Here is a 27,611-nt window from a genome sequence, read left to right on the forward strand (position 1 = left end):
TTGACTTCTTTGTAGGTTCCCCACAGAGGACAATCCAACAAGACCAAAACAACACCAAAAACAGTGACAACAACCAGAAATATTTATTGAGCACTCACTATTTGTCATGCATGCCTGTAAGTGCCTTGTATTTTCTTATTTAATCCACACACCAAACCTATGGTGTAGGTACTATTCATATCTTTATTTTGCCAAAAGGGAACCGAGGCATAGGGAGAGAGGAAAATTTTCCCTAGATTACAAAGCTGGAAGTAGCAGAACCAGGGATGGATACTAGTCATGGTTTTGGGGCTTTTTTGTTTTTTAGTTTTTTGTTTTGTTTTTTGTTCTTTTTTTTCTTTTTTTGTAGTTGTTGTTTGGTTTTGGTTTGTTTGCCATTGACTCTTGTTTTTAACCTAGTACCCTAGACCATCTTTTGTAGAAGTGAAATTTGCAAAGGAGATTCAGTATTTGAAGGGATAGAAGGGATCATAAACACCAGTACTCCCCAACCCTTTTGAATTCATGGGTTCGTTTTAACTGTCAAAACGTTAATATCACTCACATGATTGAGAACATACAATGAGAAGACAGTTCCATGTAGTGGTTTGGGCTCTGTTCCACATTGCCTGGGTTCAAATCCTTCTAATTTTATTTATTACTTTGGACTAACCTAATTGTCTTAGTTGCCTCATGTGTGTAAAACAGGATGATAACAGTGTTTGCCTGATAGACTTTTGCGAGGATTAAATAAGCTAATATATAAAGGTGTTACCAGTATCTGGTGCAAAAATCAGTATCAGTGTTTAAGTATTCAACTTAGCTGTTTTTATTGCTATTTATTGTTTTTTATTGTTTTTATTTTGGGGAGAGAAAATACATGATACCCCAAAGTCCTAATGAATTCAGTAACACTTTTTTTTTTTAGAGATTTTATTTATTTGAGAGAGACAGAGCGCGCGCGAGAGAGCACGAGCAGGGTGAAGGGCAGGGAGAAGCAGACTCCCCGTTGAGCAGGGAGCCTGATGTGGGACATGATCCCGGGACTCCAGGATCATGACCTGAGCTGAAGGCAGACACTTAAACGACTGAGCCACCCAAGCGCCCCATTCAGTAACACTTTTTAATTGAATATACAGTCTTGTCAGTCACAGTATAGCCTACACATTTTAAATAACAGGACCTGTCTGTGTGTTATATAATTTGTTCAGTCTCTCCATCAAGTACAGCATGCATGTGGATTCTCTAATCTTATAGCAATTCCAGAATTCCCAAAGAATCCATATTTGGCAACCAAAGCACTCTCATGCAACTTTCTCCTTTTTCAGAAAAGAGAATCTGAGACCAGAGAGTTTAAGATAATTTATCAAAGGCACATACCTAGAATGGGACAAAGTAATGTCTAAGCCTTAAATCTCATGACTCTAACACGGAAATCCATACTTCCAAAGATGTCCCAAAAAGCTTATTTCAGGTTGTTTTTACAATCAGAAAGATAGCTTGGTTAAGCACTGTTGTGTCCTTAAACAGTATTTTGTGCTCTTTGAGTTTGTTATCCCCATTATCTTTGCTGTTTCTCCTTCTTAAGCAGTAGAGAAGTGTTCCTTTGTATCTTTATATATCGGAGGCTGAAAGGAAGTTTGGAGCTACAACAGAACAAACAGTTCCCATGTTCTGTCTACCTGGCCTCATTACAAGTCATCATGCATCCTATAGGGTTGATAATCAAATCCATATTACTAAGACTGTTCTCATTACCTTCGTATATTTTCTCTGGTGAACAAATGGTACAAAAACAGATTCTCTAACTGGAATTTGAAAATCTTTCTCTAAAGAGAAGGACAAAATTGATTATTTTTATCAGAGCCCAAGTATGGTAAGTATCTCTGAGTAAGAGAAATAAAAAATTGCTACAAGGTTGCTTGATCTAAAACATGGTATGCTAAAAAATCTTTGATGTAACACATTCAAATTGGAAACTAGGAAAGCCCTTCATGTCATGCCAGTGGAAGGTCAACTAATTGAATTAATGAAGAGATGGAAGAAATGAACATGCTCATAAATTTTCCAGAAATAAAATGTGGTATAAAACAAATATGAGCAACTTCAGGAATTCCCAGAGCCTTCTACAACATATGGTCTCAAAAAGTGAGAAAAGACAGAAAAATAAAAACACAGTATTGCTTGGGAGAACAAATAGAAGAAGTAATATTGGATTAGGAAGGAATGAAGTTCAGTTTACTTCCAGTTTAAAGAGGATCAGTGAACATTTATGTCAAACAGATTAACGTTCCTTCATAAATTTATTCTCAACTTTGATCAAGGCAGAATCTAATGTTCGTACACTGTAGATCTGCAGATTTTCTTCTTGGAAAGAAAAGCTTTTCATCATATTGGCTGAAGAATACTCACATGATTGCTGTTTTTTCTTTTCACAAGGAAACCTGTCTCCCTTACCAGCAGTGCTTTGTACAAAAATGTTGGAAAGAGGGAGCATGTGGTTGCTTTGCATGTCTTTGTATTGTTTTAGGTAAATACATTTGGAGCCAAAAAAGGGGGGGGGGGGAAGAAAAGAAAAGAAAGAAAAAGAAAAGTCAGTGCTCTTACAACTTCTATTATAATTTGTTTCTTGTTTGAAAAATGTAAAAGGAAAGAAATTAACTGAAGTAGTAAACATAAACTTGACCATTTGACCGCATTTTAGGGACAACTGTCAATAGAACAACATACTTAGATTATATTAAATACTTGAGCTGGCTTGAAAAGTCATTGTCCTTTTTTACCAACTGAAGATTATGGCATGAGCTTTGCAACCTTCTGCATGAGGCACAGATGAGCTCAGTTACTAACTTGAAGTGTAATTAGGATGCCTTTTTTTAAAACTCTGTCTGCCTCAGTGGGCTTCTGTTCTACAATTTTGAAAATCACAATGAAGCCAATATCCGTTCAATATTTTTATATTAGAACGAGATTCAGATTAGAATCCTAGTGGTCCCCAAGAATGACTAGAAGGGTCATTAGTCCATTAGCCAGACACCGAAAAGTAAGCGCTGCATAGCACTGGAATACAGTATTAAAGAATTCATAGTTGAATGCTGCCTTTGACATACTCTCCATCAGCTTGCTATTTACTTATTCTTACACCTCTGCATTTATTGACCAATACAGTGCACATCTATTAGTTGAATATGATGTTTGTAAACAGGTAATTGGCATGTTGAAAAATAAAATAGGGATAAGTAAAACCTTCTAAAGTAGCAATGGTTAAGTCTACTACTAGAAATTAATAATAGATCAAAAGTTCTTTGTAAAATATAAAGAATCTCAAATGACATAAATAGCTATCATTTTGAGGAGCTCATAATGGCAGTGTATGGACAGAATAAGAGCAATATATTATTTTTTTCCTAACTTTTACCTCTTACTGATCCTTGTACCTGGGTGGTATAAATTGTGAAGAAGTCCCTGAACTAGGGACTTTCAGATACTTCTTTAAGTATTGATCTTTCATTGACCAGAAATCATTCTTGCACTGACTGGGTATACTATAAAGAGAAAGAAATTGATAGAGAGGGATCAAATGTGAAGTAACAACGATATTGAGGATTTGATAAATAAGCCAATTGGTCAATGTAGTAAATCTTTAGAAACAAAGGTCAGGAAGATTTCTAAAAAAAGTCAAACAATAAGCAAATGAGAATTTTAACTAAAACCTGCATTTGAACAATAGGCTCTTATTTCCTTATGTGTATTTCTCTCTAACATCAGCAGGGTTTGATTCAGGTAAATTATTAAAATCACAGAAAAAGTATGGCAATTTTTTACAGGGTGACAGAATGATAGATTTTCCCCTGAACATATCTTCATAGCCAAGTAGGCAAGGACTAGAAACACTGGAAGCAGAGAAGAAATGTATGTGTAAACACGTGTGTCTATAATTTAGCATAACAAGCAAGTGAACATGACGTAATACAAATGCTATTTTTCAAAGTCCCATCTTTTTTCAAAGCCTACAAACTATCATCTGTATTTGACTTGAACCCGAGGCTTCTGTGAAATCTCCTGAGCATATCCCTTAGTGCCTAAAGAGGTTGGCATTGATAGATGTGAAGCATGGGAATTACATTTGATGATAGATTTTAGGGGGCGTTGTTTTTTGTTATCAAGGTTATTGGGGATATTCAGACATAATTGCATATCCTGCCATAATCAGACATTTACATAGTCATTTTTAAAAATCAGGTGACTTTGTACTATTTCAAAAGTATAATTTATAATAAAACCACTACTATTTAAAGTCTATTATTCAGAGGAGTTACAGATCACAAAGGGTAAAGATCCATTTTAAAATAAGTTTTTAAATAGTATTAACACTATTTTGATGAACAGTTTGATGTGCTACTAATGGCAAATGGTAGTATTTTGTGTGTGTGTGTGTGTGTGTGGGTGTGTGTGTGAAAGAGAGAGAGAAACATTAATTTCTCCAGCTTCCTGAGGACAACTTTATTGTACCCAGTAAGAAGACCCCTGTGATTTGGTAGGGTGACTTCATCTTCTGCTAATAAACACATTCTATTTACCAGTGATAGTGGACATTTTATTCTGCTATAAAAAAAAAAATCACCCACATGGCAAGAAGAGAAATATCAAGTCCCCATGACATTCCTTAAGGAAAGAATATTTTCTCATTTTCTTGAGACCTAATGAGGAATGGACAGTTATTGTGATGCTGCTTCTTTATCTACTAGTCCTTAATTACTTCAGTTATTTTTATTGCACATTTTCCCCATCTGTAGAGTTCTTTTGTATCATTTGCAACCCAGTGAAGCCCCTGTCTGGAATTAGCTTCTGAGAGTTGATGTAGAAATTGTAACCCAAGAGCACTACCTTTGGATTCATTAAAGGGTGGGCTTCCTATAGTTAGCATGTACTAGAAAATTTCCATTTTGCAAGGACAGTGTAAATTTTGCACATCATTTTAATAGGGAGGCAGGTCAATCAAGTTATAATTGGCTCCAATTAGCACTCCCATGAGCTATAGGATTCTTTAGCTTCTCCTAGACTGCACTTAAAAGGAAAATGTTATTTACTGTCACTGAAGTAATAAAAAATGTCTATTATTCAGTATAAGTGATGAGGAAAGTGCAAACCTGGCAAGAGGGATTTGGCATATATTTAAGATCTGCACACCAACATACACATGGCATCAAGCGTGGCGTTGTGCGAAATGTGCTATTACAAAGCACTTTCTTTCAGCTGCACAGGCAGGTCTTGGCAATGAAACTTGTAGTCATCCACAGCATTTGGGCTTTGAGCTAATCTTAAAATTGCTTTCTAACATTTTCAGAGCCTCGAACTCCTTTGAAAAGCACATTTTTATAATGAAACAAGGAAGCAGAAAAGAAATTCATTATGTTCCCCAAGTCTCTCTTACCTTCAGATCTGACTCTTATCATTTTGGGGATTTCTGCCTGAGTTTCATCACTATAGCAGTAAGTCCACATAAAACCAAGGGGTCGCAGTAACTGCAGGTTGGGTCTGTGACAAGACAGGATTGTCCTGTCTTCAGAAAACATCACAGTAACTGGCCCATCCTGATTAGGTCTCATTTTCTCTTAGGAAAATTTAAACTACTTTCTTTAACAATGTCATGCTTCCTTAATATCCTGGCCAAAGGAAGTAGGTCAGTAAATGTCTTGCCGATGACTTTGCTCCTTTCCCTTCTCAGTTACCCTAAGTCATTGCCAGACATCAGAGTTTGAGTGTCATTGAAGTTGGCCCCCACTTGCACGTCCTCATCTTGAGATCTCCTTGGAACAAGGAGACAAGGGTGGAGTCAGTCCACTGAAACAACTTGTATTAAGAATGGGAGAGTGTTGGGGGCACCTGGGTGGCTCAGTTGGTTAAGTGTCTGCTTTCGGCTCAGGTCATGATCTCAAGGCCCTGGGATCTAGCCCTGCATCAGGCTCCCTACCCCGCGGAGAGCCTGCTTCTCCCTCTGCCTGCCTACTTGTGATCTCTCTCTCTCGCTGTCAAATAAATAAATAAATAAAATCTTTAAAAAAAAAAAAAGAATGGGAGAGTGTTGGTTCTTTGGGGAAAATTAAAAAGTTCTTCGTGAGAAAAAAGAGTGTATGTATCCAAGCAAAAATAAAGAATGGCCTCTGGAGGGCTACTTCACTTTGGTACCACATCAGTTTCAGCAGCCACAGTACCAGGAAAGAGATGAAGGTATTTGTTAGAAGAGCTTCACGGGCATTAAAACTGAAGACAAGGGCACCTGGGTTGCTCAGTCGATCAGGCTTCCAAATCTTGGTTTTGGCTCAAGTCATGATCTCGGGGTCCTGGGATCAATCCCTGCATCCTTTAGGCTCTGCGCTCAGCGGGGATTCTGCTCAAGATTCTCTCTCTCTCCCCTCTCCCCCTGCTCATGGTCTCTCACTCTCTCTCTCTCTCAAAATAAATAAATAAATGAATAAATAAATAAATAAATAAATAAATAAATAAATAAATAAATTTTCTTTAAAAATGAAGACAGAGTCTTGTGGAGTCACAATGATGGAATATGCAGGTACCCACTGAAAATACTCCTGTTTCTGAAAGAAAATGATAGAACCAAAAATGGTGGTCACAGAGCACATCAGGAAACTGCATTATCTCTTGGGAGCTTCCGTTATGCAATGGAAATCTCTCATATGTGCTCCCAAAAGGTGGCAGGACTAAAGCAAGAGAGAGGAGTACAGAAGATTTAGGGGACTAGCCTAAGTGCTGTGAATCTTCATATGGTGGTTAGGACAGTATGACAGCCTTATAAGGGAGAGAGGTGTAAAAGTAAAGTAAGGCAGGTAAAGATCGCCAAACTCATAACTTGGTCCGGGGCTAATACTAACCTAGAACATGAGTCATCGAACTTTTTCTTACAAGTTTAGTCAGATAAATATTTTAGCCTTTATGGGCCATATAGTCTCTGTTGAGGCTCCCCAGCTCTGCTTTTGTAGCATAAAAGCAGCCATGGACAATAACAACTGGATAGATGTGAGTATGTTCCAAAATAATTTAGTTTACAAAGCGGGCAGCTTTGTAACTTGACCCCCTAGCTATACTTTGCTGGCTCTTGACCTAAAATCAGCCGGGAAGTATAAAAGGATGAAGGAATGTCATTTTTATGTTGGGTTTTTTTTTCCTCCCCTCAAAAGTCACACTTGTTGGTACTCTAAGTAGAAATAGATTAGGCAGACATTTATAGGCTAACCAAGGAACATGCAGCATATGTAATGTTGCCCTCAACGCAACAACTTACAAAACAGCTTTTGAAAGGTAGCATGCTGAAATGTTGGAAAGGTCCATAGATGCCTTCGGCTTTGTGGGTACAGACTTTTCAGTCCTAACCATTGACCTTTTGTTCTTTGAACCTTAAATATCTTCGGTTTTCTACATGGCTCTAGAATTTTGAATATGTACTGTCTCAGATCCTCCATCAGTGGGTGTCGACTCTAAGCTCTGTAGCCAAATTTCCTTCCCAGTTGTCTGAATCGGTGCTACAAATCTTGAATGACATCCAGCAAGTTCCCATGACTTTTTAATATGCCTTCTTTTTAAGGTAGGTCAAACTTCCCAGTTGGCACCAGAGAAAATGGCCAAAGTTACTTCTACAATTTTGTTCAACTGCGGTTTGGACAACTTTTCTAGAAAATGCCTATATAAAGGATTAAATCTCCCTCATAATAGAATTTCATAATGAAACTAGGAATGAACTCTTAAATGTCAGTAGTATGTGTATTAATGTATCTACAGGTAAACACTAGAGTGACATATTTCCTGTGAAATTGACTGGCCTCATACTTAAGTGACCTGGGAAAAAATGCGGCCAGAGGAGCAATGTCATTTGTCATATATTTCTTTTTCAGAAAGCAGTTTCAGCACTTCATTATCTTAATTTATGGCTCTGATTGATAAAGCCTTTTTGCTCTCTAATAAAAAGTATTTCACATACCTAATATTAACGTAGAGTTGTTAATAGAAAGCCCAGTGGCCAGGTTGTTTTGGCATAATGTGTTTGTGATTTACATCACAGGTTATGAAAGGTTTTGTAAAGTCTATTTCATTTGAGTATGTAAAATTATCATTTTTATGATAGCTTTGTATTTATCATCATACATAAAATGATGTTGAAAAATCTCCAAAGAATGCTGATTTGATATATATTTTACTTTGCAGTATACAATTAATGTTTATTGCAAACGCAGATTTTTATGATAAGTAAACTCGGATAGTATTATAGCAGGTATTTTTTTTACTTTATTCAGAATGCAATAAATCACATAATTCTCTAATGTTTTCGGTCAGAGTGATGCCATATATTTTAACACAGTCATGCAGGCAATAAATGAAATAGTGCAGGTCTTCTCTCTAAGACATAAAAGTTATGTCTCATTCCATCTCAATAAGAAAGTCTGTAAAGAAGGGTAGGTAGTTGCTACAAATTTCTGTTGTAACTGTCATGACTGTATATACCATATTAAATACAGATTTGATTTCTTTCCATAAGTCGTTAAGGGTCTAAATCTTTGTGTGTTTTTTGTTTTGTTTTTTGGGGTTTTTTTTGTGTGTGTGTGGTTTTTTTTTAAAGATTTTATTTATTTTTTAGAGAGTGAGAGAGAAACAGCATGAGAGGGGCAAGGGTCAGAGGGAGAAGCAGGCTCCCCGCTGAGCTGGAAGCCCGATGTGGGACTCGATCCCAGGACCCCGGGATCATGACCTGAGCCGAAGGCAGACGCTTAACCATCTGAGCCACCCAGGCACCCTGTTTTGTTTTGTTTTTTAGCGGGGGGGAGGGGGAAAGGGAGAGAGAGAACCTCAAGCCGACTCCATGCCCCGCGTGGAGCCCAAGGCAGGGCTCAATCTCACGACCCTGAGATCATGACCTGAGCCGAAACCAAGAATCAGAAGCTTAATGGACTGAGCCACCCATGCATCCCAAGGATCTGAATCTTTGTATAAAACGGTAGAACACTAATTCATTTGCTTTGGGGTTGCTGTGATTTGCCATCTCTTTTGGAATACCCCACCCCCTGCCACTGTATTGGTCTTATAATCATTTTGTATAAAATATGATTCTTTCTTAGGCCTTCTAACTGCAGGCTTTCTCCATTTTTTTGGTCTCTGGTCATTTGTTTTTCTCTGGAAATTTTCTCTCTACCACTTAGCACTGCACTTGGACTTAATAACGACATCTGATTGTTATCTATTATTATTATTATTTCTATTGGTTTCCTCTTGCTGGTATGGCAAATTACCACAAACGTAGTGGCTTAAAACACCATGGATTTATTATTTTACAATTCTGTAAGCCAGAAGTCCAATACAGGTGTCCCCGACCTACAGTCAAGGTGCCAGATGTTGACAGGGCTGCTGAAGACTCTGAAGGCTCCACGGGACAATCCATTGCCTTGCCTTTTCCAGCTTCTAGAAACCACCTGTTTTCCTTGACTCATGCCCCTTCTTCCAACTTCAGACCAAGACCATAGCATCTTCAAATAGCATTCTCTGGCTGACACCCCTGCTTCTGCAGTCCCAGTTCCTCTTCTCTGACCCTCCTGCTTCCCCCTTACAAGGACTCTAATGATGACCTTCCCCCCACCCCTGATAATCCAAGATAATCTTCCCATCTCGATATCCTTAATTTAATCACATCTGTGAAGTCCCTCTTGCCATGTCAGGTAACATGTTCAAGATTTCAGGGATCAGGGTGTTGACATATTCTGGGGGTCATGGTTCTGCCCGCCATGCCATTATTAGGCCCAACCTCTCTCCTAAGCTTGTATTTAAAGATCTCGCCCACCCATTGGGCATTTCCTTCTAGGTTACCTACCTGAGTCTCAGAATCGACTTAAAGTACAACCTCTTCCTTCCCTAAAGTGGCTCTTCCTCCCTCTTTCCTGTTTCTCCTGTTTACCCCAGCTCAAAACATTAGAGTTAAAGTTTTGTGCTGTTCATCAAAGATCTTTTTTTCTCTTGTATTTGTGAGGATATACTATTTGGAAGAAATATGGAGAAAGACCATTTATGGTATTCTGGTTACATTGTATTCCAATGTTAGGCCATGTTACTGCACTTTTAATTCAAAAGTATACACACCATGCTATTAGGATGTGAAGAGAGAGGGAGTGCTGTTGAAAATTCTTTAAAATGTCCTTCTACACCATATAATATACACGGAGTATACAGTCCACATGATTGTGTGAAGATCACATCTGCAATACGCTTTGGGTGATGGTTCATAAATATAAGCCCTTTGTAATTCAAGGGATACCTGTATGCTGTTCCACGATAGACCCCCAAATCTGCCTGATTATACAGATTCTCAGAGAAGAATTCAGGAGTACTAATTCCTACAAAACAGCAGCTTTGGGCGCCTGGGTGGCTCAGTTGGTTGGGCGACTGCCTTCGGCTCAGGTCATGATCCCAGAGTCCTGGGATCAAGTCCCACATCGGGCTCCCTGCTCAGCGGGGAGTCTGCTTCTCCTTCTGACCCTCTCTCCTCTCATGCTCTCTCTCTCACTCTCTCACTCTCTCTCTCAAATAAATAAATAAAAATCTTAAAAAAAAAAAAAAACAGCTTTTCTCCACTGGATTCTCAAATTATGAATGATAGTTTTAGGGCTTCTGCTCAGTAATATTAGCCCAGGGGGGATGAAGGTTCTATTGTTTCTTCTTTGTTTGGTGGAGGTCTCAGGATGGGCTTACATGGTTTTCCTCCCAATGCTGATCTGTCTGGGCTTGTCTGAGGGTAGGTACTAAGAATCAAGTAGGAATGAGTTTGTAAATTTGAAAAGCCTGAGGGTGAGGTGAGGGGATTACACAGTTATTGAAAAAGGAGGTCAGTAAAAGAGGGTATTTCTTCCAGGTCTAAGGGAAGGGGCCATTTCTAATACAGAGGAGAGTCTGTTACTCAGTTTCAGCAACACTGTGTCAGTTCAAGTCCTCTGAGAAGCAGACCCCAAGATGGGATCAGAGGATCAGACTTGTTATTTAAAAAAAAAAAAAATTCCTGGAGAAAGTGCCTGTGAAAGATAAACGGGGAGGGAGCAGAAATTGGTAGAGGGAACCTCAGTCTGAGATTCAAGTCTGATATCTGTGAGCAAAGAGAGGAGAGGAAAACTTTGATAGGAAGAACACCAGACCCCAGGAAGTTCTGAGAATAGGCGTTATCTGATGGGATGTCTCCAACCAGAATTGCCCGTGGGGGAAATCCTGCACCAGGGGGAATGGGCCAGCATGAACACCCCAGTGGGCTTCATCCATTAGCTAGAAGCAGCCCCAGGAAAGTGCAGCCGTGGCACTCATGGGCTAGCAGGTGGAAGCTTCCAGTAACTGTGTTCTAGGCATTAAGTTCTCCTGAAGTGAGACCTAAGTGGGACACTTCCTTGTCTACCACAACCCTCCCTTCAATTCATCTGTATTCACTTCTCCATGTTCATTTTGGGAGCAGCCTTAAAATGATAATAATTTTTACTTTCTTCTCTTCTAACAATCCTTCATCACTAGGGTCATATAGGCAAAGCCATCACAATATCTGTATGACAGTATCATGATAGTACAATATTTAAGTCTTAACAGTATTAATTTGGGATTAGAAAAAATACTACATGGAGCCTTATCACATTTCAGTCTAAATTACATATGTAATATTTGTTCCAAAGTGTTGCGTGTACTTATTGATCAGGCATTCTCCTTGCTATATAGTATTTCTTACATGAATTTATTTGATTTTAGGTTTTCTGACTCTGAATTTGAGTTCTTTCCACCAGCCATTCTCATTTTAGTATAAACTGGTTTAATAAGGTTGACTTCTTGTTCTTAACACCAGCGGAGGTCTATAACGTATATGTTGGGGAGCAGTGGAAGTTTTACACTCACTGGACAAAAGAGACATTTTTAAATAAAAAATGAAAGGGAGAGGGGCAATCATATTAACTTCATGGATAGAACACTTTGAAAAGCAGAATGAGATGGCTTTGCCCTCTTTAAAGCAAGATGAGGTTACGGGGGTTAGGGGATGTTGGCGTGGAACTGGATGCTTAGTGCAGCAGAAGAGCCTAAGGAGCTAAGACTTTCACAGCTGTCAATTTCAACAATTGCAGAACTCAGCTTCCCTGACCAGCATTCTTTAACTCTGTGGTTTATTTAGTTCTATTATAAGAGAAAAGCACCATCGGGGTAGGCATGAGGCCAACTGTGGAGTGGACGTTTGAGACACGTTTTTTGTTTTGTTTTTTTCATACAGTCCAACAAACAACTTTAGATTTCACAACCTATCAGATGACTGATTGAAATGTCATGAAACAGTCTACTGATAGGATAGAATGATGAGGAGAGCAGCTCAAGGTTAAAAATCCTTGTCTCTAAACGTGCACACCGTTTGCCATTCAATTGCTAACCTTTGGAATCATCAAACATTCCCATTTGCATTGAAGGCAGAAGGGAGTCAGTCCTGTCTCCTTGCCAACAGGTACTTACTGTGTTCTCTCCCCTGCTTGCTTTTCACGTGCTCCTCACTTCATCTGGAGTGCTTTTATTATCCCTGCCTCTCAGAATGTTCTTCTGTTCTTTTAAGACCCATTCTTTAGTCATGAGACAATGTCACCTCTCCTTCCTCTAAAATCCAGAGTAACTCTCACCCAGCCCTTTTACATTGTCTCAGTGTTCTTTGTGTACTGACTTACCGTCCCCCTTTACCAAAAGCAATGACCCTTCATCCCTGGAATTATGCCTTCAATATATTCTGAATTTATTACTCACTGGATTTATTTTCATTACATACATTTTCTGAAAATTCTTTTGAAAAAGCATTACAGTAATGAACCGATATAGTAAGGCTGATGAAATTGTAAAAGACAATAGGGCCATGGAAAGAAGGAATCAAATAAGCCAACCATGGTAACTGTGCTTAGATAACAACTTGCCTCTGAAAAATGCGGACATCTAGAACAATGCAGCATCGTATTATTTACCCTCATTACCACAGAGTAGAAGAAAATTAGTTCCTTTGGAGAAAGTTCGTTTACCTTCACCCTGAAAGTCAAGAAACCTCACATTGGACTTTACATAGGAGATGGTAGCATAATTGTATCCTTAATTAACTCAATAAATGTTTATTGAGGACTATTAAGTGTCTTTGGATATTTCATTTTGCAATTGGGTGGGGGAGGGCAGTCAGGATAAAAGTTGACATCAGTGTTTACCAAGTGGTGGGAGGACAGATAACTAAACAGACCATTACATACAAGCAGTAAGTGCTTTAACTGATGTGAGCTTCGAGTTGCTCTAGATAGGAGAATCTACCCTGAGGACAAGGATGAAGGAAGACTTCTCTAAGGAGGCAGTTCCTTAAGTTTGGAACCACGCTTTGAAAACCATCTGGAAGTTATTGTGGCAAAATGGGGTTTAGTGTTGAAAGGGGGGAGGAGGCAGAAGAGTGGACAGAGAAGAAGGACACTGCAGGCTTCTAGAGCAGCAGGTGCAAAGACACCCAGGTGCTAAGGCTTTAAGCAGGGCCTTAACCCTGCAGAGTCTCCTATTCAGGTTAAGAAATTTTGCATTATTCCCAAGAGTACCAAGGAATTGCAGAAAACTGTCATATCAGAAACTGACATGATGAGATTGGTAAATTTGAAAGATCACAGAATGTGTGGTGTGGAGATACAAATTAAAAGGGAGAAAGACTGAAGCCAGAGAGACTTGTCAGGAGGTGTCTGGAGTAGTGATAATGATGATGGTAATAACTATTGCTCGCACCAGAATGCTAATCAGCAGTGTCCTCCACCATTATGCAGACTGACCGCAGAATCAGTTCACTGAACTCTTTCTCTTCATGACCTGCAATAAAAGCACTGAGCAGTACTTTGTGGTAAAGGCGGTTTTGTGTATTGTTTAGTATAATATGGAAAATTTTCCTTAATGATGGAATTTCTTTTCCCCCCAAATTTTATTAGAACTGTCATATGCTTGGATCTTCAATGAATATCCATCATTTGTTGAAGAAGACAGTCGGAGATTTGTCTCTCAAGAGACAGGCCACCTCTATATAGCCAAGGTCGAGCCGTCCGATGTGGGTAATTACACATGTGTGGTGACCAGTACGGTGACGAACGCTAGGGTGCTGGGCTCCCCAACTCCTCTGGTGCTACGTTCTGATGGTAGGAAATCTTTCAAGGTGCAACTCTAAATGTAAATGTTGTGAATACTAGCAAAAACAAATGGGAAAAGTGAAAAGTATATCACGAAGAATTATTTCATTTTTGGGGGGAACAAAAATATTTATGAGTACAGTGATGAAGATTAATTCATTAACCATAGGTCCTTGTACCTAATCCTTCCCAAGACCAGCTTTATAGTTTTCAAGACGAGTGCAAAATAGAAATGGCAGATCCATTTTTCAGAAATTATTAAGAATTTCAAGATGTTGATAGGAGACCATTGAACCAAGCATGAGGTTCTTCTGAGCCTGTGGCTCAGGTTGCATTGTCATGAAGTCACCTTTCCTGATTTCAGCCACCTTGAGGTTCTTAAAGCTGTGGTCATCTTGTTGTACGATATAAAGCATCTCTTAAAATTTTTTTTAAATGTGCACTAGAGGGAGGGAGGTGGGGGGAATGGGGTAACTGGGTGATAGACATTAAGGAGGCCACGTGATGTAACGAGCACTGGGTATTATGTAAGACTGATGATTCACTGACCTCTGCCTCAGAAGCCAATAATACATTATGTTAATTAATTGAATTTAAATTTTTAAAAATGGGGGGGGAATAAATAAATAAATGTACACTAGATTCCCAAAGCTTACTCATTTTATAACTGGAAGTTTATACTCTTTGACCAACCACTCCCCATTTCCCCCATCCCCAACAGCATAATGATTATAATTAATAATACTCTATTGATACTTGAGATTTGCTAAGAGAGTAGACCTGACGTGTTCTTACCAGAGAATATTTAGAAATTAAAATGGTATCTATGTGAGGTGCTAGACGTGTTAACTTGATTGACATAATCATTTAACAATGTATACATATATTAAATCATCACATTGTACACAGTAAAAAAGAAAAAACAGGTTGTACAGTCTAAATATATGTAATCTTTATTTGCTAATCATACCTCAGTAAAGCTAAAAAGAAAAAAGAATGTTTCCTCAACCCCTTCATTGCTATTTCAATGCAATGCGCATGAGCTTCAGAGGAAGCAGATTTGTAAGCCTGCATAACTGCCCCCCTTACACAAAACCATATCTGATACAGCACAATGCCATGACCACATATTATCTAAGCATTTCTTTCCAGTCAGTTATAATTGAATTTGACCTTTCTCATTTATTAAGTTACTGTTTCTTGTCTCCAGCGTGCCATTTAATAAGTTTAAGATTGGTTTCTCTGCTACCAGGGTACCATTAAGTAAATTCCCTCCCATAATTTTTGCTCTTTAGAATATTTCAGGAAGTCATAATACATTGTATATTTCAGTTTGACTAGAAATGTCCAGATTAAATGCAGAATGAAAAGGCCTCCCATTTTACGCAATGTAAAAGGCATAATGGTTTTCTTGGAACTGCTCTGTAAGCAGTATTTATGAATCATGGAATCCAAGGTCCCTGATGTTTAGTAATGTTGCATGTTTGGCCCAGTTATCTCTGCTTTGAAAAGCACCTAACGGATGGCTAGTGAGTAATTTAAATCATTAGAGCAACTAGTTCAAAATGGAGCAAAAGAAAGTTTTATGTAAGAAAAATGGGACAATTCCAAAGGAAATGTTGAAACTATTAACCTTGTATTGTGGATTTACAGGTGTGATGGGTGAATATGAACCAAAAATAGAAGTGCAGTTTCCAGAAACTCTTCCAGCAGCTAAAGGTGCAACTGTGAAATTGGAATGTTTTGCTCTTGGAAAGTAAGTTTTATAACATTTACTCCAATGTGCTGAAATAGTTTGCTGTAAAAGATCAAGATAGTTTTTGACAGACTCTTCTTTTCCTTCTTTTCTAAAATTTTCTTTCATTTAGAAGCAAAGGAAAAATAAAATATAAGCAAAATACACATATATAATTTGGGTTGAAACTTTAAAGGCAGTTTGCAGAAAAGGACTGTATCTGCCTAATTTTATGAACTAGACTGGTGTTATTTTTCTTTTGCTTGTTCGTTTGTTGTATTATGTGTTCAACTTTTTTTTTTTCTAAATCATGAATTAGGGGCGCCTGGGTGCCTCAGTCGTTAAGCGTCTGCCTTCGGCTCAGGTCATGATCCCAGGGTCCTGGGATCGAGCCCCGCATCGGGCTCTCTGCTTGGCGGGAAGCCTGCTTCTCCCTCTCCCCCTCCTTCTGCTTGTGTTCCCTCTCTCGCTGTGTTTCTCTCTGTCAAATAAATAAAATCTTTAAAAAAAAATAAAATAAAATAAATCATGAATTAACTCAAAATGCACAACTTATTTTATTAAAATATCAAGTTAGGTAAATCCTTGTATCAGTTTTATGTAATTCACAACTGGAAATGTTCTGCATTTGATGCCTTTTTGCTCTATCCTAACAAAAGGTCTGGTGCCTTTTTGCTCTATCCTAACAAAAGGTCTATTTTGTCAAGCCTAAAATGCATCCAGGCATCTGTTTAAAATAGGAATAACTTGACAATTTTCTTCTTAGTCCTGTACCTCAGATTAATTGGAGGAGAAGTGATGGACTGCCCTTTTCCAGTAAAATTAAACTGAGGAAGTTCAATGGTGTGCTTGAAATCCCCAACTTCCAACAGGAAGATACGGGTTCCTATGAATGCATTGCTGAGAATTCCCGAGGAAGCAATGTCGCCAGAGGGCGTCTCACTTACTATGGTGAGCATCTACTTTGGGCAAATTGGATTTTTAGCTTTTGCTCTCTCAATAAAATGTTGTTGGGCGGTGGGAAATGACGGCAGAATGCCAATGTGCAACTTGTTCTCTTCTGCATTTTGTTAAATGAGGATGAATATTTAGGAGGAATTAAAAAGCAGTAACATTTTGCAGTGGAGTTGGAGACATGACATATTCTATTTGCATTTTAAAATGATTCATATAAAAATGAATATTCCACTTTTTTTCTACAAGTAATGTTCTATACACTTGATCATATCAAGGAGCGATCTCCTTTGTGTCTGTCCTGTCCCCTAGGAAATGTGACTTTGTATCTTTCTTTATGATCTTTACTAAGCAGAAAGAAACTGTTGAGGGAGAGAACTTGTAATTACTGCATTAGACAAACCACATCAACTTAGGCTCTTGAGTTCTTCAGTGTTAATTCTCTCCCTTCCAGTAATGTAACTCTGCTGTGTTTGCTTCCTTTAATTTGTAATCACATTTATTTGAGGTACTGTTCAGTTTAGGTAAGGAAAGGATAATAATGCTACCTTTATAAGTCTATTGGCATAGAAAAATTAAATTATCTTTTTTTTTCAAAATTTGTTTTCAAATCACCTTTATTAAAAAAACGAGGTTTTTTTGAAGAAAGCATGATTTAGAAAGTATAAGTACATGATTTTACAAAATGTACTGTAATATATTTAAAGATATATGCTCAGTTAAACTTGTAGTTTAATTGTTAGAAACACTGTAAAACTAGTGGGAATTGACCACTTTTGTGAAAGGCAAATTGCATTGCATTCTATTTATTTTAGAAAGTGGAAATGGAAACAGTTTGCATACATAAGTGTTTTAGGGAGGAAAACATTTGCAAAGACAAATATTAAAATTATAGGGCTTTTTATGACCTGCCTCAAAAAATTTGTATTAGTTACGATTAGATTGATACCTGTTCAGCTATTGTAAGATTTTAGGATCTGTCAGGAACAAAATGGAGGTTGGGTTTAATATCATGAGTCACTCTGTGTTTTTTAACTCTCTCGTTACATGATTGCATGAATACATAGCACCAAGGTGAGGTTCTCCAGGTGTCAAGGTCTACATGCTGGTGGAATAATAAAGAGGTGGGTTGGGGGGCACTTAAGCCATGTGACTGCTAAGCTCTAAAAACACCCAAAGCAAGTGCCTTTTTCTCATAGGAAAAAGCTCCAAAGGAGCCTTTCGGAGAAACCATTACTTGACCCAGGGTAAGAAGTGACCATTACAAGAAAACAAGAGATATTCCAACTGTCTGAATGTTTCAGCAGGAATGTTTTAGCTCTGTGGAACAGCAACCCTGCCTAAATAATAAACAACTGTATGCCTCATAGGACAAGAAATTCAAAGCTAAGTTGGTGTTCAAGGACCTTGTAATCAGGCCCCTGCTCAGTTTCTCTGTGATTTTGGTTCTGCCCTTATCTGTCTTTCCCTTTCTCTGCATGATAGTCTCTGGTAGAGTCACAGAATGGCTGCCCACAGTGACGAGAACATCAGTCCTTGTTCATTCTCCCTGTCTCCAAAACATCTTGCAATTCCCTTCTCAAATCTCATTGCCCACAAGTTTATTCCTAAACCAATCACTAGCAAGGAGAATTGGCTTAAACAACTTAAGAGCCTCTGTTTGGAACAGGGAATATCGTCAGGTTTCCCTAAATTTTATGGATAGTGTGAGGTGATGGAAGAAAGGATAGTTCAAAGAGAAATGGGGGTTATTTTACAAATAAAGAAAGGAGGAAATGATGCACAACAGACAACCAACATCATCCACTGTACTGACTAAAGAAGGTAGACTATTGCTTTATTCCATTAGGTAGGTAATACGATACATACCCAAGAAATAAGTCAGAAATTAATGAGATAGGGTGTTTCATGAAAGTTACTCTACTCTACATTTCTGGCTTAAGACTAGTATATTCCAGGGGCGCCTGGGTGGCTCAGTCAGTTAAGTGGCTGCCTTCGGCTCAGGTCATGATCCCAGGGTCCTGGGATCGAGCCCTGCATCAGGCTCCCTGATCAGTGGAGAGTCTGCTTCTCTCTCTCTCTCTGCCTACTTGTGCTCTCTCTCTATCTCTCTGTCAAATAAATAAATAAATCTTTAAAAAAAAAAAAAGACTAGTATATTCCATCAGTGCCATGCAGTTCTCTGGTTATCCGTTCTAATATTTCATGTAAGAAATAGTCTGATAAAATATTTGGATCTCATGTGATAGAATAAGGGGGAAATCACAATTAACATGGCAGTTGTAATCTCAGGATTGGCTTCAGTCCAACAAATTTTCCTCCCATTTGGAGAAGAAGAACAGTAGTATTAAGAAGCCAGTGGAATTTTTGCTAGAAACTTGAGTCTTAGTCAAGAACTCATGTGTGAGTCTCTTTGCAGTCTTACTCCATGAAGGCTGATATTTCATGAAAGAAGAAAATGTGCTTTAATATAAGTAGAGTGAAGTGATTTTTGGACTGAACTACACTTCAGACTAGGCACATCATTTATATAAAAAATAATAATAATTATACTAAGGTAAAATTTAGACCAGTACATTTTCTCTAAAAGCTAAACAGCTATATTTTCATTTCAATTTCCTTTATAAAAAAAAGCAATTTTATGAGATAGGAATGGAAGACGAATCTTCCCATGGTTGCAATTAAATAGAAATAGATAAACCGTTTCTCCATATGGAGGATGCAAATGTAAATCCCACAGTAGACATCACATGCATAATGCAATGTGAAACCAGTAAGACATCTCACCTCCCAGTTTTGGATCTAAAATGCAAGCTGAGACTTGGCTGAATATACTGTGTATATAGAGTGGCGTTAGTTTTAAGTGGTATGTTGCTTTCATGTGTAAAAAGAATTTTCCAAATATCTTCTAAAATGTAAGAGAAAATGATAAATCCACTTGATGCCACTGATTTGCATACATAATTTAAGGGTGCATGAGCTACTTCTTTTTCATAAAAAATCATATGATTCAAATTGAACCAATTTATCCATCTTTCTCTGCCTTCATTTTAATTCACACAGAGGTTCACAAGATGCTCATTGGTTTGTATTTAATTAAAAGTTATTTCTAACTTGAGGGAAATGTTTTTTTCCTCAGCTATAGAAGTTTCCCTTCTACGGATGTTAATTTTTAGTGCATAATTAAGACTAGCATCTGCTGTCATTCATGTAGTAAGTTGTCATCAATTGTGACCTTATGATTCACAAATGCACTTGGAAAGGAGTCTATTTTGTATACCTGCATTACCAGCTACTAATACACATTATATATATTATATATATATATATAATATTATATATATTATATAATACACTGCTGGGGCACCTGGGCGGCTCGGTCAGTTAAGCCTCTGACTCTTGATTTCGGCTCAGGTCATGATCTCAGAGTCATGAGATCAAGCCCAGCATCAGGCTCTGTGCTGGGTATGGAGCCTGCTTAAGATTCTCAGATTCTCTCTCTTTCTCCCTTTCCCTCTGTTCCACCCATCCCCGCTCTCTCCTTCTTTAAAAAAAAAAAAAAAAAAAATACATAATACAGTGCCCAGAATTTTGAAAACAGAGAAGGCATAATGAGTTTGGCTTAGGAAGTGACAGATTGCAACATCCATCCTCAAATCTAGAAATGTTTCCCATATCCACTTAGTAAATAGGGTATTAAATATAATTTTAGCCACTATGCTCATATTAATCCATTGCTCACAGGGTTTATATCCATATGTAGAAAGTATTTATTTTTTATTTGCTGGGTGGTTTGATTTTTTTTTTCCTTGCAGCAAAGCCTCACTGGGTTCAGCTCATAAAAGATGTAGAAATAGCAGTGGAGGACAGTCTTTTTTGGGAATGCCGGGCAAGTGGTAAGCCCAAACCCTCCTACCGATGGTTGAAAAATGGAGAAGCCCTTGTGCTTGAGGTAAGGTAATGAGCCTGATTAATCCTCCCTCCCTTCATTTTGTGTTGAATAAATGCCCTCCTTGTACCTAGTGCCAAAGTCAACTATTGAGTTTGCACACATTCATTTGCACCTAAAAAGTGGTAAAAGGAGGAAAAAAAATCAAGTACCCAGTCTGCCAAAAAGGAAATATTTTTAACAAATGAATTTCATGAGATGATTTTGTGAATTTAGTCTAAAACTGATATTTTTTTTTTTTTTTTTTTTTGCTTTTGAAATTAGAGAAGACCAGGGGCGCCTGGGTGGCTCAGTCGTTAAGCGCCTGCCTTCAGCTCAGGTCATGATCCCAGGGTCCTGGGATCGAGCCCTGCATCGGGTTCCCTGCTCTGCGGGAAGCCTGCTTCTCCCTCTCCCACACCCCCTGCTTGTGTTCCTTCTCTCACTGTGTCTCTCTCTGTCAAATAAATAAATAAAATCTTTAAAAAAAAAAAAAAAGAAATTAGAGAAGACCTGACTTTAATCAAATGTGGAATATAATTTCTTTTTCCCTGTTTGACAACTTAGTATGGCCTCTGGAGATTAAATGCATTGTTGCATGGTTACCTTCTTCCATGAGTACTTATTTTCTCAATCACTTTCTTTCTTAAGCCATGTAATTTTTGCTCTTTTAAAAAATTATGTACTAAATCAATTAGGTTCCTTCAAATTTCTGTATATAACCTGTCATACTACCTAAAAACCCTTAATAAATGTATTTTCCAGAACCTTTTCTAATGCACAGGATTTATAATGTCTTTAATTTGCATGATTACAAAAATGGTGAAAACCTTTCCAGTTGATGGGATGGAAACATGATACGTTTTTTAAAGTCTGCAAATTTAACCATAAGGAAAAATGAAATGCCTACAGTATTTTTAAACCTCTTGCTTTGTTATTTATTTTACTGTTAGACATTTGGACTGAAGGGTGTTTATTAGTATTTCTAATGTGTGGCTGTTATGTTAAATCGTCTCAGATTTTCAAATAAGGAAATGTTACCATTTCAGGTCAGATTGCCTAATACTCTGAAGAAAATGAAGGAGGTTTGTGTATGATTGAAATAATAGTGGTTTTCATTTTTCTTTTAAAATGATATATACATTTATATGCAAGAGATTTTTGTTATCACCTAGGAGAGAATACAGATAGAAAATGGTGCCCTTACAATATCGAACCTAAACGTGACTGATTCTGGCATGTTCCAGTGCATCGCAGAAAACAAACATGGTCTCGTCTATTCCAGTGCCGAACTTAAGGTTGTAGGTAAGACTAAGCTTCTCTTGTCATATTTTTTTTTCTTAAATCCTCCAAAATTTTTGCTAGAACCAGAAATATGTACTTCCCCTATTATATTCCTATATTATCTACAGTATTGTAATAATATCATTCAGGTTTTTTAATCAGGGAATGTTTTTTAATGATTTCTAAGGAAAAGCAGCAATTGTGGCCAGAATAAACCTCAGAGGTTGAAGTAGAGCACAACAGTAATTAAACGGTATTGACTTAAAACATCCTTATCCAACTCTGATACTACAAACTAAGCAATGCCTTTTAAGAGACTGAGTGAATTTGGTGTTTTCTGTTGCTGGGCCAGAAAAGTAAACAGAGTTCAAAACAATACTTTATAGATCTGCAAGGAGTTGCTTTTGTTTTTAGTGACCCTGCTCGAAGCATCCGACATTGGGCATACTGAAGTTGTAATGAACAAGGCTCAACAATTTGAAGTTATGAATTGTTTTCTTCTTCTTTCACTTTAAGTATATGAAAAGATAGAAAATGTTCTATCGTGTTTAGAGCGATTATCCAGAAAAACACTTTGTAAGTGGCAAATGCCTGAAAATAAACCAAAATTGTCAGAGCATAGCATAGTATGACATACATAAGAGAGAAAGAAGAAATGAAATTTATCGGTCCATGTAATTAAAGTACAGATTTAGATCTGAGCAGAACATGATCCAGGGCTCAAGCATCATCACCATCATCAGGACCTACATGGTGTTCCACAGCACATTCGGTTTCTATGACCATAGTCAATCTAATGGAAGAAGCACAGCTTTCTGAATTGCTCTAATAGAAATCAGTCTTGCATGTCATTGGCCCTGTGTAGCTGATTTGGGTCACCTACCCATGACTGGTCCAATCCATATGACCCAAAGGTTGGAAGGCCCTGATGGATTTAACTCAGCGGTCCTCAGTCAGGGATGATTTTGCCCCCAAGAAATATTTGGAAATGTTGGGAGACATGTTTGGTTGTCACAATACTGGGGACAGATAGGAGAAGAAAGGAGCCAGTGTGTGTTACTGGCATCATGTGGGTAGAGGCCAGAAAGGCTACCCACAAATAATCCTACAATGTAAATATCCTAGTGCACAAGACAGCCTCTCACAGCAAATAATTATGCAGCCCCAAATGTCAGGTGCCACACTGAGAAACCCTGGTTTAATGGGAGGTCTCTCATCCCTGATGCCTGGAGGTTAGAAAAATATCATCTGCACTAGGAGGCCTAAAGTCTGGGAAGGGCGGGTCATCAACTGAACTGGCTACTCTTATCCATGACAGAGAAGTGGGGTATTATAACAAAAAGAGTGGAATTTGTACGTAGTCTTAAGTTGAAGCATTGCTGTATTCTTGTATTAAATTAGCCTTATGAGCAATAGTTCATTCATGGTAAAGTGGGTGATTTCCTACCCAACATGTTGTATGAGGCTTTCGTATGGGAAAAATATATGTTAAAAATCTATATAATTCAGGGGTGCCTGGGTGGCTCAGTCAGTTAAGCATCTGCCTTCAGCTCAGGTCATGATCCCAGGGTCCTGGGATGGAGGCCTGCATCGGGCTCCTTCCTCAGTGGGGAGCCTGCTTCTCCCTCTGCCACTCCCCCTGCTTGTGCTCTCTCTCCCTCTCAAGTAAATAAATAAAATCATTTTTAAAAAGTTTAAAAAAGATATTATGATTCATTCAAATATAATGGGTTTTTTTAGTCAAAGGCACTCTTTTAAGATCTTAAGTTTTAAGGCCAGCAACCTCTGGGTAACATTCTTCTCTATACACAATCTTATATATAACCACATAATATAATTCTCTATATGATCTCCACTTACCAAAAAAATAAATAAATTGTGTTCACTGGAATTTTCCATAAAATGGAGCATTAGACATTAGGAGAAATGCACTGTTTGGTTAACATTTTCCACATTTGCAATAAAAGGAAGAGTGATTTTCTGATTAAAGTATCTTTTCATTCAAATGATACATTATTATGTATCTTGAATGTTCAGGTGTTTCAGGATCAGCATTGTGTGCATTATTAACAGATAGAAGGTTCTCTACATATTATTGTGTTTAATGTGATAACTGTAACATTAATATAATAATTCATATTATATATTTCTCCAACTAAGAAATTAAATCTAACCATGTGAAAACAGATATTGATAATTTTTATGCAAGAGAACAGTAATTCATTCTCTTGCATTTCTAAACACATTTACTGAGCACCTACTGAGTGCCAGACACTGTGCCGCGTGCTGAGTCTCAGAGATCACAGGAGAGACTGACTCTATTGTTGTCTGCATGGAACTAACTTTCAAGAACATTCTATGATAAATGTGTTTCATTTTAATAAGCTCACGATTGAGCTATTTTAAAACTTCACAGTAAGCTTTAAAAATTCCTATATAAAATAATCGCCCCAAGATTTAGAACTTCCTAGAAAACACAGTAATAGGAATTAGTTTTTGAGCTCTGAAATCCTGTGAGTGGTCAGTTAAATCAAGTACTGATATCTGTGTGCTGGGAAACTTTACAAGTGGTTATAAAGTCAACCTTGGAACCTACAGGAATTTTAAAACATTAAATTCTAATTTATTTAGTAAGTAATTATTTATTTAATAAATAATACATTCTCGTTCTCTCTTCTTTCTTGCCTTTCAGCTTCTGCTCCAGATTTTTCGAAGACTCCAATGAAAAAGTTGATTCAGGTGCAAGTGGGCAGCATGGTCAGCTTGGATTGTAAACCTAGAGCTTCCCCCAAACCACTCTGTTCATGGAAGAAAGGAGATATGATCATACAGGAGAATGAAAGGTATTTTGTTGTCCAAAATAATGGTGATTTGCTTTCTTCTTACTTTCCATGGTGATGTCAAAGTAGGTTTTCAATATGAAATGAATAGAATATGAGGTGTTGAAAAAGGAAGACAGTAGTATTTTTGGTTCTGTAATACTCTCATGAAGATAGTAAGCAACTTTTGAAATCTATTTTTTTTAAGATTTTATTTATTTATTTGAGAGAGACAGAGAGAGAGCATGAGTGGAGAGAGGGGTAGAGGGAGAGGGAGAAGCAGACTCCTCACTGAGCAGGGAGCCCAGTGTAGGGCTCGATCCCAGGATCCTGAGATCATGACCTGAGCTAAAGGCAGATTGCACCCCAATTTTTGAAATCTAAAAAGAGTTAGATATATCAGGTAGATTCTTCCCATACAGACTACCTTTTTTTTTTTTTAAGATTCTTCTTTTTTTTTTTTTTAAGATTTTATTTATTTGACAGAGAGAGCACAAGCAGAGGGAGAGAGAGGGAGAAGCAGGTTCCCCGCTGAGCAAGGAGCCCGATGTGGGACTCGATCCCAGGACCCTGGGATCATGACCTGGGCCGAAGGCAGCCGCTTAACCGACTGAGCCACCCAGGCGTCCCTAAAGATTTTTTTTTTTTAATTTATTTATTCATGAGAGACAGAGAGAGAGACAGAGGCAGAGGGAGAAGCAGGCTCCCCACGGAGCAGGGAGCCCGATGCGGGACTCAATCCCAGGACCCTGGGATCATGACCTGAGCCGGAGGCAGACGCTTAACCGACTGAGCCACCCAGGCGTCCCCAGACTACCTTATTTTAGCAAGGATTTTCCTCCCCAGTCACCTATTAAGACTCAAAGTAGAATGATGAAGAAATGTCAGTCCCGGACCCAGGTGAGCCCATATCCTAGGACAAAGAAGAGAAGATATAATGAGAACACATGCCAAATAAATACTAATATTGCTGGGCGCCTGGGTGGCTCAGTTGGTTAAGCGACTGCCTTCGGCTCAGGTCATGATCCTGGAGTCCCGGGATCGAGTCCCAGGATCGAGTCCCGCATCGGGTTCCCTGCTCAGCGAGGAGCCTGCTTCTCCCTCTGACCCTCCCCCTCTCATGTACTCGCTCTCTCTCATTCTCTCTGTCTCAAATAAATAAATAAAATCTTTAAAAAAAAAATACTAATATTGCTATTGCCTTATACTGAAATAATTTAGCATTCCTCATATTAGTTTAAGCAAAGGCTTTCTTGGTTTCCTGATTGTTATAATAACATTTAAAATGAGGAGGAAGAATGAGGCTTAAAGGTACCACTCGTAGAGCCAGACTGCCTGGGTTCAATTTGTTCTGCCTTTTACTTGCTCAATGAAAGTCTTTATTTCCATGTCTCATTTTCTTATTTTAAAAAATTTATTTATTTATTTATTTATTTATTTATTTATTCGAGAGAGAGAGAGAGAGAGCAAGCACAAGTGGGGGGGAGGAACAGCAGGAGAGGGAGAGAGAATCCTCAGGCAGACTCCCTGCTAAGCATGGAGCCCAACGCAGGGCTCCATCCCAGGACCCTGAGATTACCACCAGACCAGAAATCAAGAGCTGGCCGCTTCACCGACTGCACCACCCAGGGGCCCTGTGGAGGATGATGTTAGTATTTTATGGGGATTGTTAGCTAGATGAACTACATAAATATATACAGCACTTAGGTCATTGCCTGGTGGTGAGTAAAGGTAAGTATTAGCCATTATTATTTTTTGAGGATTTAACTATATGCCAGATATTATGCTCAGAGCTTATGATAAATAGATTATTGACCCCAAAGATGTCCGTGTCCTTAATCCGTAAACCTATGATTATGTTACATACATGACAAAAAGTAATTCAAGTTGAAGATGGAATTAAAGTTACTAAGCAGATGACTTCAAAATAGGGAGATTATCCTGGATTATGTGGGTAGGTTGATGGTAATCACCTGAACAGTTATAAGAGGAAGGCAGAAGTGTTTGTCAGAGATGTATGCTAATCAAGGATGAGACCGGAGAGATTTCAGACTTCAGCGGAACTTCAGTTGGTATTTCTGGCTTTGAAGATGGTGGAAGGGAGCCATGAGCAAAGGATTTTGGACGACTCTCTAAGATGGAAACAGCTCTCAGTTGACAGCCAGTAAAGAAAGAGGGACCTTAGTCCCATAGCCACAATGAACTGAATTCTGTCAACAACCTCAAGGAGCATTTACTAATTCTGAACCTTCCCAAGGAACATAGCCCAGACAATACCTTGATTTTGGTCCAGTGATACCCGTACTGGACTTCTGACTTCCAGAACTATATAATAATAAATTTGTGTTATTGTAGGCCAAACTACTAAACTTAACGGTAATCTATTATAGAAGCAAGAGGAAACTGATGACAGAACTCTACACTCATTATCTCTTTAAAACATCTCTGGAACTCTGATGTGTTATAGATCATATTATCATATCCATTTTACTAATGAGAAAAACAAAACTTAGATTATATAATTTGCCTAAGGTCACATAGCCATGATTTTAATCCCTCTCTGTTTGACTCTAGACATAGCCACGAAGCATTTTCAATGCCACATTTTGTATAGGGAGCCCAGAATTTTAGAGGTGGTCTTTTTAGCCTTTGCAGTCACGGAGTCCAAATTACTCTTTTTGGAGATGAGGGAAAACAAACAATAAAACCGTAGGCCAAGAAGT

The 27,611-nt window shown here is 38.2% G+C and overlaps 1 protein-coding gene across 1 annotated transcript in view; it reads left to right on the forward strand.

Annotated features, from left to right (window-relative positions):
• Positions 1–27,611, forward strand: part of CNTN3 (contactin 3) — a 213,598-nt gene that overhangs the window by 99,436 nt on the left and 86,551 nt on the right. The window contains exons 3-8 of the mRNA XM_034997209.1: positions 13,974–14,177; positions 15,822–15,924; positions 16,670–16,854; positions 20,673–20,809; positions 21,961–22,090; positions 24,762–24,912. Coding sequence (XP_034853100.1) covers positions 13,974–14,177; positions 15,822–15,924; positions 16,670–16,854; positions 20,673–20,809; positions 21,961–22,090; positions 24,762–24,912 — 910 coding nt within the window. The remainder of the gene's footprint in view (positions 1–13,973; positions 14,178–15,821; positions 15,925–16,669; positions 16,855–20,672; positions 20,810–21,960; positions 22,091–24,761; positions 24,913–27,611) is intronic.

Source organism: Mirounga leonina, unplaced genomic scaffold, assembly GCF_011800145.1.
Source record: "Mirounga leonina isolate KUSES-001 unplaced genomic scaffold, KU_Mleo_1.0 Mir_94, whole genome shotgun sequence".
In the NCBI taxonomy this organism is placed as follows: Eukaryota; Metazoa; Chordata; class Mammalia; order Carnivora; family Phocidae; genus Mirounga; species Mirounga leonina.